The 13399-nt window shown below is 34.3% G+C and overlaps 1 protein-coding gene across 3 annotated transcripts in view; it reads left to right on the plus strand.

The window, feature by feature from the left end:
• The window catches only part of Tenm1 (teneurin transmembrane protein 1), an 815224-nt gene that overhangs the window by 538922 nt on the left and 262903 nt on the right, over positions 1–13399 (plus strand). For all 3 annotated transcript variants that reach the window (XM_058571492.1, XM_046468616.2, XM_046468598.2), the window contains one exon: positions 12388–12587. In XM_058571492.1, coding sequence (XP_058427475.1) covers positions 12388–12587 — 200 coding nt within the window. The remainder of the gene's footprint in view (positions 1–12387; positions 12588–13399) is intronic.

The raw sequence follows: 13399 nt of genomic DNA on the forward strand, positions 1-13399 counted from the left end.
TGGAACCAACCTAGATGCCCTTCAATGGATGAATGGATAAAAAAAATGTGGCATTTATACTCAATGGAGTATTACTCTGCATTAAAAAATGACAAAATCATAGAATTTACAGGGAAATGGATGGCATTAGAGCAGATTATGCTAAGTGAAGCTAGCCAATCCCTAAAAAACAAATGCCAAATGTCTTCTTTGATATAAGGAGAGTAACTAAGAACAGAGTAGGGTCGAAGAGCATGAGAAGAAGATTAACATTAAACAGGGATGAGAGGTGGGAGGGAAAGGGAGAGAGAAGGGAAATTACATGGAAATGGAAGGAGACCCTCAGGGTTATACAAAAGTACATACAAGAGGAAGTGAGGGGAAGGGGAAAAATAATATAAGGGGGACAAATGAATGTCAGTAGAGGGGGCAGAGAGAGAAGAGGGGAGGGGAGGGGAGGGGAGGGGAGGGGAGGGGAGGGGTGATAGTAGAGGATAGGAAAGGCAGCAGAATACAACAGACACTAGTATGGCAATATGTAAATCAATGGATGTGTAACTGATGTGATTCTGCAATCTGTATATGGGGTAAAAATGGGAGCTCATAACCCACTTGAATCAAATTGTGAAATATGATATATCAAGAACTATGTAATGTTTTGAACAGCCAACAATAAAAAATTTAAAAAAAAACACACAAAAAAAATGGACTTATCTTTACAAAAGGGGTACACTCTGGGAAATGGTTGAAAAATATGATTGTAAACCATATTTTCCATTTAAAGTACTTGCTGCAAGTTTTGTTGTAATTTGAATAATTAATCCCGTTTTCTGAAGTACAAGTTTGGATTTCTGACATGTATATAACAATAACAGAGGGCACTTAGAAACCATTTACAATTTCAAAATATTTTATAAAACAGCTATGTATTTTACCACATAACCATTTTATGCTATGGCAGCTATTGTTACCCTGTTTTATAGTTGAAAATGAAACACAAGAAGTTAAGTAACTTGCCTTGCATAATCAACATAATGATTATAAGCAGAGCTGAGATTGGGATCTAGTTTTTCCTGTTAGTTCATTACACTACTTTGGGCCCTTTCTTTTTTATAAAATTATTTTCTCAAGGCTAATTATTTAACAGCTATCTAGATTTCAGATCTCAAACCATCCAGTCCAAATGTATATCCCTAAGAGTACTTTGCAATTTTAAATTTCATATCAAAGACCTCTCTGTTCAGATGCTCTGCCCACTCCTACTAAATCTAAAAGATATATGTACACAAACACAGACAGTGCTTTTTGAACTCTGAACTTTGAAATTTTACTGACAGTGTAAAATGTGCCTTTAACAACTACATTTCATTGTATACTTGGGGGAAGGATTGTGTCTGTGTGTGTGTTTGCCTTTTTACCTTTGTTTTGTCGAACCTGAGACACAGAGAGATTGAAACAATCTATGCAATGATAGTTGTGGCCTTTGAATAACAGGTTAAATTTTAAATTTGCTTAGAATTTTGCAGATATTTTTTCACAGACCCAATCAGCAGGTCAGTATTCATTTTGTGGTACAAAACTAAAGAACTGCACCAACCCTACCCAGGTAATCATTGTGCATTCAGATGGAACACAGTCCTGCAGCATAATGCTGTGGTTCTTCGGTATTGGTTCAAAGGACATGTGGATATTAAAATGCACTCAGCTGCCCTTTGAGTCAACCCACAGTTGCAGTATCTTTTACTTAAAGGATATCATAGCCCAGGACATTGTGGTAGAATTGAGAATAATTCATATAAGCACAACAAACCACATGAATAAAATAGTAGTAATGCACTAACAAAGACAACATTGTTGGGAGCTTAACATTATTATTTTTAAAGATTGATGGCAAATTACAGTAAATGCTTCCTATAATGCTATATAGATATTTCTCTAACACAAGGTTTCAGAGGGCCCAGCTAGAGTGCTGCAGCTTGTTTTCAACTATATTAAATCACTTTATCAATATACTTCAGTTTTAACAAAGGCTTTTCTAAAGCATACTGGAGACCTGACTTCTAAAACAGATTTATGGAAAGGATTCCCTATGCTAAAAGGCAAACTTATTTATTATATAAAAAGTTCATGTTAAATGTTCTTGGTCATATATGTTTAATGTTTCATTCTTATTTCATTGTAATTATATTTTATTTATTTTTTAAATATTTTTTATTTTAGTTATTTTTTAAAAAACTAAATACACACCTTTCCTGTGATGCCAGAAAAAATGGACCTAACTTGTGGTCCTTACAGTCAATAGGCTCCATCTAACAAGGACACTAAGTGGACTTGTGCTTCCAAGTAAGGGGATCCTCCCTTAGCATCTTTACAACATCTGAGTTTTCTGGAGGAGCCAGCCATTGTAGAAATTTATCAGCCATGTATATATCTGGTTCTGTAAGGATGTATTTATATCCATTTTAGCCTATGTTACTTTTGGAGGAAGTTCAAAACATTACTAGCTTTTTTGTGAAGTCAACTGTAGTTCTAGTTTATGTGAAATTTACTTTTGAAAATGAAGTCCTAAAGTTTAGGTATTTAATGCACAAGTCTGCATTTTCACACTGTGTAACTTGTAATCCTACACATAATAATCATATCTCCTTTCTCTGCCTCCACCTAGTATTAAGAGTCTTTGGGTTAACTTAGTCATTTGTGTTGCCTTTTTATTTCCATTGTATGTCCTCCTGAAAGTGTCTTGACCAGAAGACAAATACCATCTTCTTCTGGAAGAGGGAAGAATAAAAGTAGAAAGTTGGGTTGACAGAGACATGTTTAACCAATTCAAACCCTTCATTAAAATAATAACAAGAGAAGAAAAATTTAAATAGTACTATTTAGAAACACAGAAACTCATGATCTTTAATGCTCTATGGACCAACTTGGTAATTTAACTGTACTAAATATATTCAAAAGTTAACAAATGGGGTGGGGTTGTAGCTCAGTGGTAGCGCACTTCCCTGGCATGTATGAGGTACTGGGTTCCATCCTAAGCACCACGTAAAAATAAAATAAAGGTATTGTGTTCACCTACAACTAAAAAATATGTAAAATAAATAAAAAGGTATTATATCCATCTATAACTAAAAAAATTTAAGTTAACAAATGAAGTGGAAGACATAGTTTGCCCTTGAGAAGATTCCTATTAAATAGGGGAACTAGAAGAAAATTGGATACATATAGGCACAATGCAAAATAACATACAATCAACTGTTGTACAGAAATGAAATAAGGTATTTAAAGGCTTAAAAGAAAGATGAAAAGGTCACTATTTTTTAGAAATAGTGTGACTTTTTTGATTTTTTTCTTAGGGAAACAAGAAAAATCAATCCTGGTGACCTTAAGGAGTACATAATTAGGAGAATGAAATAATAGAGTGATAAGAGAAAATGCAGATGATAATAGACTAAGAGATAAGTGCATAGTGAAACAGATGAAGGCACTTTGGCAAGGAAAGGAAGGAGATAAATAGTATGATAACTAGAAAAGGAGGCATTGGGTTATTTTATTCTCCTTTTTTTCTAAAACAAGAGAGATTTGGGTTTATTGAAAGACAAAGAATAAAAAAGTGAATAGAGGGAGAGATTGAGGATGCTAGTAAGAAATGAGATTGGGAAGGGAACCAAAGTCCCAGAGGAAGCCGAGCAAGTGGAGGAAGGAGCCTTGGAAATAAACAGGGACATGAAATTATATGGTAAACTGAATATGAAAGAGACTACATATATAAATTCAAAAAGAGGACACAGTAAGTGTTCAATAAATATTAACATCTATTTTTATCCATATTGTTAATGTTACTCTGCAATGAGTTTTGTCTTTGAGAAATTTTAATTTGATATTATTGAAGATTTTTCTGGGTTCCTAAAAGGTAGACATTAAAGACTGCAACAATATGTTACCTATGAAAACTGGTGCTTATGCCAGATGCTTCGCTGTCTGAAAGTCAAATACAAAATGTTGTACAACTCCTTTATTACTCTCAACTATATGATAGGTAGATCATCATATAATTTTTTTTCAATTAAATGCCCAGGGAGTAGATATGAGTACCCTGTCCTTGGGAGATTTTTATTCTAAATGAAAGGGAAATCTGGATAAACTGATCTATGATTAGCCCCCCTACCAACATTCTAAAGTCCAAAATAACGTGAACTTAATAACTTACATACCTATATACAACAATATTTAGCATTGTATAAAATATAGAAAATAGGCATCTCTGCTGCTTACTCCTAAACACATTTTTTTTCTTTGGTTTGGTTTGGTACCAGGGATTGAACCCAGGGGCACTTAACTACTGAGCCACATCCCAGCCCCTTTTATATTTGTATTTTGAGACAGGGTCTCACTGAATTACTTAGGGCTTTGCTAAGTTGCTGAAGCTGGCTTTGAACTTGTGATTCTCCTGCCTCAGTCTCCTAAGCTGCTGAGATTACAGGTGTGCACCACCTTGTCCAGTCCAGTCACATGTTTTAAAAGAACTGTCCAAGGAACAGTTCAAATTCTAGGTAGTAAGCGACATTCTAAAACCACTTAGACATGTCTCAGATCTCTTTTGACAGTGCACTATAGTTTGTATGTGTATGTGTTAGTGTGCTATGTCAATTTATGCTTTATAACCATATTTTGTAAGAGATTTGTTGAGCTATAATTTATATATTATTTGCTGACTTAAAATGCACAATTCGCTAAATTTAGTATATTCATAGAGTTGTGTAGCTATCACTACTACTTAATTTTAACTCATTTTCATCATACCAAAAGGAAACCTCACAGACATTGCCCGTCACTCCGTATGAAACATCCCCACCTCCCCCTCACCCCTGGAAATCATGTTGTATCATGATTGTTGTAATTTACATGTTGTATCCTTAGATTTGAATACTTCCACATATCATATAAATAGAATCATATAATATGTAACTTTTGGCTCTGATTTCTTATATGTTTTCAAGGTTAATAAATGTCATAGCATATATCAATATTTCATTTTTTAATGGGTGAACAGCATTCCATTGAATGATTTATGCATTCATCAATTGATAGAACTTTTGTGGATTTTCACTTTTTGGCTACTATGAATGATGCTGCTATGAACATTTGTGTACAAGTTTTTGATAGCACCTGTTTTCATTTTGTCAGGGGTGGGGGGATATTCCAAGTAGTAGAATAGCTGGGTCATGTGGTATATGTTTAACTCTTTGAGGAACTGGTGAACAGTTTTCCAAAGTAGCTTCATAATTTGCCATTGACACCAGCAATTTATGAGAATGTGAATTGCTCCACCTCTTTGCCAACACTTGTTATTTTCTGTTTTTTTTTAATGTTAACCACCCTTATAGGTATAAAGTGGCAACTCAATGTGGTTTTGATTTGCATATCCCTGCTAACTAACGATGTTGAACTTCTATTGTTGTGCTTACTGGCCATCCATATATCTTCTTTGAAGAAATATCTATTCAAGTAACTTGCCCATTTTCAATTATGTGTCTTTTTTACTGTTGAGGTGTATATTTTCTAAATGTATTCTACATTAAAGTCCCTTATTCAATATATGATTGGCAAATATTTTCTCCCATTCTATAGGCTGTCTTTCCATTTTCTTGATAGTGTCCTTTGAAGCTCAAAAGTTTTAAATTTTAATGAAGTCCAATTTGTCTACCATTTCTTTTGTTATTTATTGTTGTCAAATCCAATGTTGAAAAAAATTATGTGTAGGTCTTCATCTGAGAATTTTATAGTTTTAGCCCTTACTATCAGGGTCAGGCTGGCTATTTCTGCAAAATGAGAATTGGAATTTTGATAAGGATTACACTGAATCTGTAAATCAGTTTGGGAAGTACTGCCATCTTAGCAATAGTAAGATGGCAGTACATGAACATGGAATATATTTCCACTTATTTAGGAACTGTAATTCTTTTCAATGATGATATATTTGAGTTTATATCAATTCTAGTTTTCACCTAGGAAATTCCAGGAGACCGGCTACTTCATAAACTATTAGTAATAAGCATACAGAAATCCTACAATTTGTATTATACTCTGAGATTGTATAATAACTCCAAACAGCCTTATATTTGGAAACTAACTTATGGGAATGCCACTTAATGGTCAGTAGACCCATGAGAAGTACTGTGGAACTTTATTTTTTTTTTTTAGGGAATTGCACATTTTTACAACAAAATTTAAAGAAATCCTTCTAAAAAGAGAATTATGACTTTTATATTATACATGTTCAATAAAATATATATGGAGTCAAAATAAATCTTTAATTAAGGATAAAATTTTAGCAATGATATTTCACTTCTTCATGAAAAGAAATATGTAATACCAAATAACCTATTGTACTCAAATATGAAGTCTATCAGGTTCTGGACATAATTGTTTATACTCATATAGTAATATGTCTCTCAAGATTAGTTAATGAAATTCTCAACAGAGTCAGCAATTTATTTTCAGTGTCAGTAAGCTAGAGGGATTTTATTTATATTATAAGCACATTTTATTTACAATGAATTCCCAAAAGCCTATGTGTGTAGATACTTTCAGTTCTTCCTCCCTCCAAACCTTGCACTGAAATGTCAAAATAGATTCTCAAAGTTACTGTGAACAAAGTAAATGATCAATATTACTATTTTATTTATTCGTTTGTATAATTATTAAATAAGTGCCTGCTATGTTCAATGTTCATTCTTCATTTTTTTTTTATCTTGACTTCTCTTGGGTTATATAATGGATATAAAAACATGATATATAATATGGATATTATCCATGATATATAATATGTATAATCTTCCTCTGAAGAACTGAAATTCAATACATATTTTTCTTCAATATAAAAATCATATGAGCCTACATAGATGGAAATGGTAAAGCTTATGCTGTATCCTCTTCATCCCTTCGTATTTTTTTTTCTTTTGGGTGCCAGGGATTGAACTCGGGGCTCTCGACCACTGAGCCACATCCTCAGTCCTATTTTGTATTCTATTAGAGACAGGGTCTTACTAAGTTGCTTAGCACCTTGTTTTTGCTGAAGCTGGTTTTGTATTCCTGATGCTCCTGCCTCAGCTTCCCAAGCTTCTGGGATTACAGGTGTGTGCCATCACGCCCAGCTCTTCATAGCTTTTGATCACAGGGAACAGAGATTGGTTTTACCTCCCCGTTTTGCTCCAAGAACCGATATTCTAAATTTTACAGAGACTTGTTACTATGAAACTAATATTATATTTGTAGGACCATAATGATACGTAAATCATGAGACACATACACTAGGACTAATTCAGCTAAAAACCATACCAATGTCTTTTCAAAAATTTGAACATGCTAGAGGATGAAATAAATATTTTCTTAATGCCTATTTATTTTTCTTTTCTTTTGGACAGGCTTAGATACTTCTCATGGAATTTACAAATGTCTCTAAAAGACTGCTCAGATTACTATTATGGGCAAGAGCATACATAGCCTTTAATGTAGTCATCTTCACATAAAGAACTAATAGTGGATACTTTTTAATAACCACATGTCAAAATCTTCTACCAATGTTTGATTGTTTGACATAGAATCATTGAATGAAGCATATCTAGCTATATTAAGTAGAAATATATATCCAGAATATAGTTATTTACCCCCTATTTTGGAACAATGTTGTTACTATTTTGTTACTATCCAGGTATGTGTCTGGATCTCAATGTATGAAACCTTGGTTTAAGTGATGCAGACATTGCACATAGTGTCTGACATAAATTCCAGCTCCCCTTCCTTTTTTTTTTTTTTTTTGCCTTCCAGGAAGCTTGACCTCTTCTTTTTGAACTAAGCTACCATCACTTAATGTGCCATGCTTCAACACAACCTGTCTGCCATTGGCTTTTCCTGCTCAGCAGTTGATGCCTGTGTTGCAACCTATAAAGAGGGTGTTTACCTCAAACTAAATTGGGGGATATTGGTGAAACTGTGATAACTATAGTACTGCACAGTGTGATATGATTTGTGGCTCTCTGCATTTCATTCTGAATTTGTACAAGGAAAAGTTTTCTGTTACTGGCGAATATGGTCTCCTTGGGCCTTTTGATATGCTTCAGCAAAACAAGTGATTAAATGATAAGTGAAATGTGAACATTACACAAACTCTACCTTAGTGTTCTGCTATTAACAATTTGCAAAGGATCACAGTCAGTGTTAAGTTTGACCGTATCTATTTCTTACGTATGTTAATGCAGAATTTCTTCAAAAAACCAAATTTTGTAGTTTTTCTGCATATAATTTTCTTCTTTTTAGTTTGCTCCACCTTTGAGAAGATAATGAAATAATAAATGAGCTCATAACACTATATTGTAATCCATAACTTATTTTGAGAGTTGATAAAAATGGAGCAGGCTACTTAGTGGTATAGATTACTAAAAGGGAGATATCTTCCTTTCTGATGCACAAAGCTCTGAAAGGTTAGAGGCTGAGAAATTTTTCATCTGCACACGGTGAGAACTTCTCTAATACTAACTCACTGCAACTACCTTGTTTTATTATCTTTATTTAAATCATGGTCCACATACTCATTACTATATTGTCATCTCTGTTCACTGGTCTTAAATGTAAGCTCTCAAAGGGTAAGATCATCATCTTTTAAAATTATTTTCACAAATAACCTATGCAGATGTGCTCTAAATATACAGTACTGTTAATGATGAGGAAACTCCAACAACACAACTTTATGAGTTTCTTTTGATCTAGTGAATAACATTTAAGTAGCCTCATTATGAAATATATCATGCCATAAAGTGAAGAAGGAGGAGATTTTCTTTTTTTTTTAATTTTTTATTGTTGGTTGTTCAAAACATTACATAGTTCTTGATATATCATATTTCACACTTTGATTCAAGTGGGTTATGAACTCCCGTTTTTACCCCGTATACAGATTGCAGAATCACATCAGTTACACATCCATTGATTTACATATTGCCATACTAGTGTCTGTTTTGTTCTGCTGCCTTTCCTATCCTCTACTATCCCACCTCCCCTCCCCTCCCCTCTTCTCTCTCTACCCCCTGTACTGTCATTCATTTGTCCCCCTTGTATTATTTTTCCCTTTCCCCTCACTACCTCTTGTATGTACTTTTTTTTTTAATTTTTTATTGGTTGTTCAAAACATTATAAAGCTCTTGACATATCATATTTCATACATTAGATTCAAGTTGGTTATGAACTCCCAATTTTACCCCAAATACAGATTGCAGAATCACATCGGTTACACATCCACATTTTTACATAATGCCCTATTAGTAACTGTTGTATTCTGCTACCTTTCCTATCCTCTACCATCCCCCCTCCCTCCCCTCCCATCTTCTCTCTCTACCCCATCCACTGTAATTCATATCTCTCCTTGTTTATTTTCCCATTCCCCTCAAACCTCTTATATGTAATTTTGTATAACAATGAGGGTCTCCCTCCATTACCATGCAATTTCCCTTTTCTCTCCCTTTCCATCCCACCTCATGTATCTGTTTAATGTTAATCTTTTCTTCCTGCTCTTCCTCCCTGCTCTGTTCTTAGTTGCTCTCATTATATCAAAGAAGACATTTGGTATTTGTTTTTTCGGGATTGGCTAGCTTCACTAAGCATAATCTGCTCTAGTACCATCCATTTCCCTGCAAATTCTATGATTTTGTCATTTTTTAGTGCTGCGTAATACTCCATGGTGTATAAATGCCACATTTTTTTTTATCCATTCATCTATTGAAGGGCATCTGGGTTGGTTCCACAGTCTAGCAATTGTGAATTGTGCTGCTATGAACATCGATGTAGCAGTATCCCTGTAGTACGCTCTTTTAAGGTCTTCAGGGAAAAGTCCAAGAAGGGCAATAGCTGGGTCAAATGGTGGTTCCATTCCCAGCTTTCCCAGGAGTCGAAGGAGGAGATTTTCTAGCATTTGATGAGTTGATATGGAAAGATTAATATCCATCAACCAGTTTTGACTAGAATTTTAAAAATTACATCGAGTCATTAAAAGTGGGTTTTTAGCACCTAAAAAACAGTATTTGTTGACCCTAGAACATTTATAATTGTTTTAGATTTATACTAGCTTGCTTGGCCAAGTGATGCACTTTAAGAAGTGATAAAAGCCTCTAATGAGGAGAGCAGTCCAATAAACTAAACAATTAGTTGAGAACAAAAGTGTCCACATAAACATGGTCTGTTAATCATTTGCTCATTGAAGACATTTGTCAGTTCTAGGACCTTAAGAGTTAAATGTTTAATCAACCCTTTGGGAACCAAATTGCTCTGTCTCACATGGAAAAATGTAACTTTCAGTGAAAAATAAGGTCCTCAGTTGGTCATTTATTATCTCAAAGGGTATATTTTATTATAAATGTCAATTCCACAAAATTATGTGTCCTGTAATACATAATTATGTTCAAAATTGCATTTGAAATCTATTATTAACAGTTAACAGTGAACATTCTTAAAATAGTTATTACTCTTGGCCTTAACACAAAAAGCAATAATGGAAGTATTTTAGGGAGTTAAGAGCTGCAAGGCAGCTGAATAAAGCCACTGCAGGTGTGTTTCTTAATGGGCTGTTAATTTTATAGCTGGTGAACACAAAGGACAGAGACCATGTGTGTTTTTAAACTGTTTGGTGTGGAGATGGAGTTGATGGCTGAAAAATATAAAGGTAGTATGAAATGAGGCCAAATTGAACTTTCCCCTCCTGAGGTGTCATCTTCCTTGCTTAAGATCAAGTCAAACTAATTCCCTTTCATCTTCTTGTATCCCTTCCCTCCCTACTACCAGATGACAAAGGAATGCATATTAAACTACAACATCAGAAATAATTAGAAAATATGACAGTTTCCTCTCTCACAAAACAGTTCCTTCTATTTTTCTTATTTTTGTTATCAGCACTGTCTAAATCACCAAAAACTCAGAAACATGGGGTCAGTTTTGACCCTCCCTTAGCCTTCACATGTGAGAACTTTGCTTCTCAGGGTGTGAATTGTGAACCATGCAGCATGAGTATCAGCTGAGAAATTACAAAAACTGAACGTGAATTTGCATTTTGACAAGACCCCCCTTTCTTATACAATTAAAGTTTGAGAAGCTCTGCTATAGAATTTTCCTTTGCATTGTTTCTCAGGCATTCCTCCTTCTTTCCATTCACACTAAATTATTTTTCATTGGAAATGTATATTTTCTACATGAGTCATTTGGGTTGACACTAAGTGTAGATCTTCATGTCATTTCACCTGAGTCATTGCCCTATAAATTCTATATTATTCTTGTATCTCCCTTCTCTAATTCATTCTAACTTCTGCCCCAAGATTAGTCTATCTAATGTCCCCTAACCTCTTTTTTTTTTTTAGTGTTGGGTATCAAACCAGGGCCACATGAATGCTAAGCAAACAATCTACCGCTGAGCTACATCCACAGCCTTTCCCTCTTCTTAAAAATATTTAATGGATTTCCATCTTTTACTAAATAAATCTGTTCAACTGGCATTCAAGGCCTTATAGAATATGATGTCATTATTTCCCTCCAGTTCTTTTTCTAACTACTCCTTTATTTATACACATACTCTATACCATAGCTTTACAGTTTTCTTCCTCTTTTCGCTTTCTTATTCCCTAATACCCTTTCCAGTAGCTGTGTTGAAATCTTTTACCTCATCTAAGACTCATTTTCAATGTCACCTCCCACAAGAGTCCTATTATCATTCACTCACTCATTAATTATATATGTATTTATCACATACATTCTTGGCCTACATGTACCTACATTCTTTGATGTACTGGTGATATATCAATGAACAAAGCAGCAACAGATTTTTCCTTCCCAGAGGGAAAAAAAAACAGGCAATAAACAATAAATAAGTAAAATGCGTGGTATGTTGCATGATGATAGATGCTAAAAATAAATAAAAGAGGATAAAGACAGAATTGAGAAGTATCCCTTAGCCAAATACTTTTCCATCCTTTGAATGCCCAGAGCACTTATTTCCCTTTACAATATGGTAATTTGTGCACTTGTCCTATTTCCTCTGTTATTTTCAAAGTTCCTTGAGAGCAACAACTGCATCTTATTCATCTTTGTAACTCTTGCAGCTACTAAGGCGGCACTTGGTAAATAATGGTTAAAATGAATCAAGTTGATTGAAATAAATGCAATAGAAGTTTAACAAAATGGAGACTGACATAGTGGTTGGTAAAGGAAGGCTCCTTAGAAGATATTTAATTTGTGTAAGGCTTTGAAAGATGGGAGAGGGTAGGGATGAAGAAAAAGCTGATTAAGTTGTTTTGATATGCCTATTCTTGAAATGCTAAAAACCATTGCATTACAAAATAAGATTAATATGTATGTAATTTTCTCTACCTTCAGTGTTTCAGAAGGGACGAGCAATTGATACCGGAGAAGTTGACATTGGCGCACAGGTCATGCAAACCATTCCACCTGGCTTATTCTGGCGTTTTCAGATTACTATCCACCATCCTATATACCTGAAATTCAATATTTCACTAGCCAAGGACTCTCTGCTGGGAATTTATGGCAGAAGAAACATTCCACCTACACATACTCAGGTATTTGATACTATGTGTATTTTCTTGAACCCTTTTAGAGGATTGTATGTTAAGCAGTTTAAAGGTTATGATTTTTTAAATTGTGTAAGTATTAAAGGTAAGGGCAGAAAATTATACAAAGAAATATCCAGAATAATCACACTCTGATGAAAAAAAATGGCATGGAGAAATAAGGAATAGCATTTACCGGGGCAGACTCAGAAAAAAAGCATTTTAAAAAATATTCATTAAATTTGACCTCTGCTTTCTGGAACAGGTTGATTATGAGCTTCCCAGCCCTTTCACCTTAGAGTTAGTGCCCTCGGTTCTTTCACTGGTTTGTGCATCCTTACCCCCTTACCCTGATGAAGGAAGGAATGAATATCAGTAAAGAGTTGATTGCAAATAAGTTAAAAAGGCGCTGTTTTTTATGCCTTACAGGTAAATATGGTTCTTTTTTATTGTGAATAATAACTCAAATATGTAAATCCTCTACAGTTTACATAGCTTTTCAATAAACCTTAGCCACCACATTGATTTTGTTTTCTTTCCCTTATTTTTTCCCTTCATTGGTCCATTTGGAACCCTGTTCCATCTAAGAAGTAGCAAAAAGAATAAACACCTTGGCCTTGCTTTTTTCCCCCAACAGATATGACTAGAATCAAAACCTTACCTACTTGGCCAGAATAAACAGGGAATCAGAATGCTATCAACGGTGACTCTTAAAAAATATAAAATATTCAAAGAAACATGTGCTATGTGCTTTTATAATGATAGTGGGGGAAGGATTTTGAATATTCTAAATGTGTTACCTCAAAGGTATTAAATTATGA

This window comes from Marmota monax, unplaced genomic scaffold, assembly GCF_021218885.2.
Source record: "Marmota monax isolate L192 unplaced genomic scaffold, Marmota_monax_Labrador192_F-V1.1 WCK01_AAM20220418_F8-fsc00054, whole genome shotgun sequence".
Lineage (NCBI taxonomy): Eukaryota > Metazoa > Chordata > Mammalia > Rodentia > Sciuridae > Marmota > Marmota monax.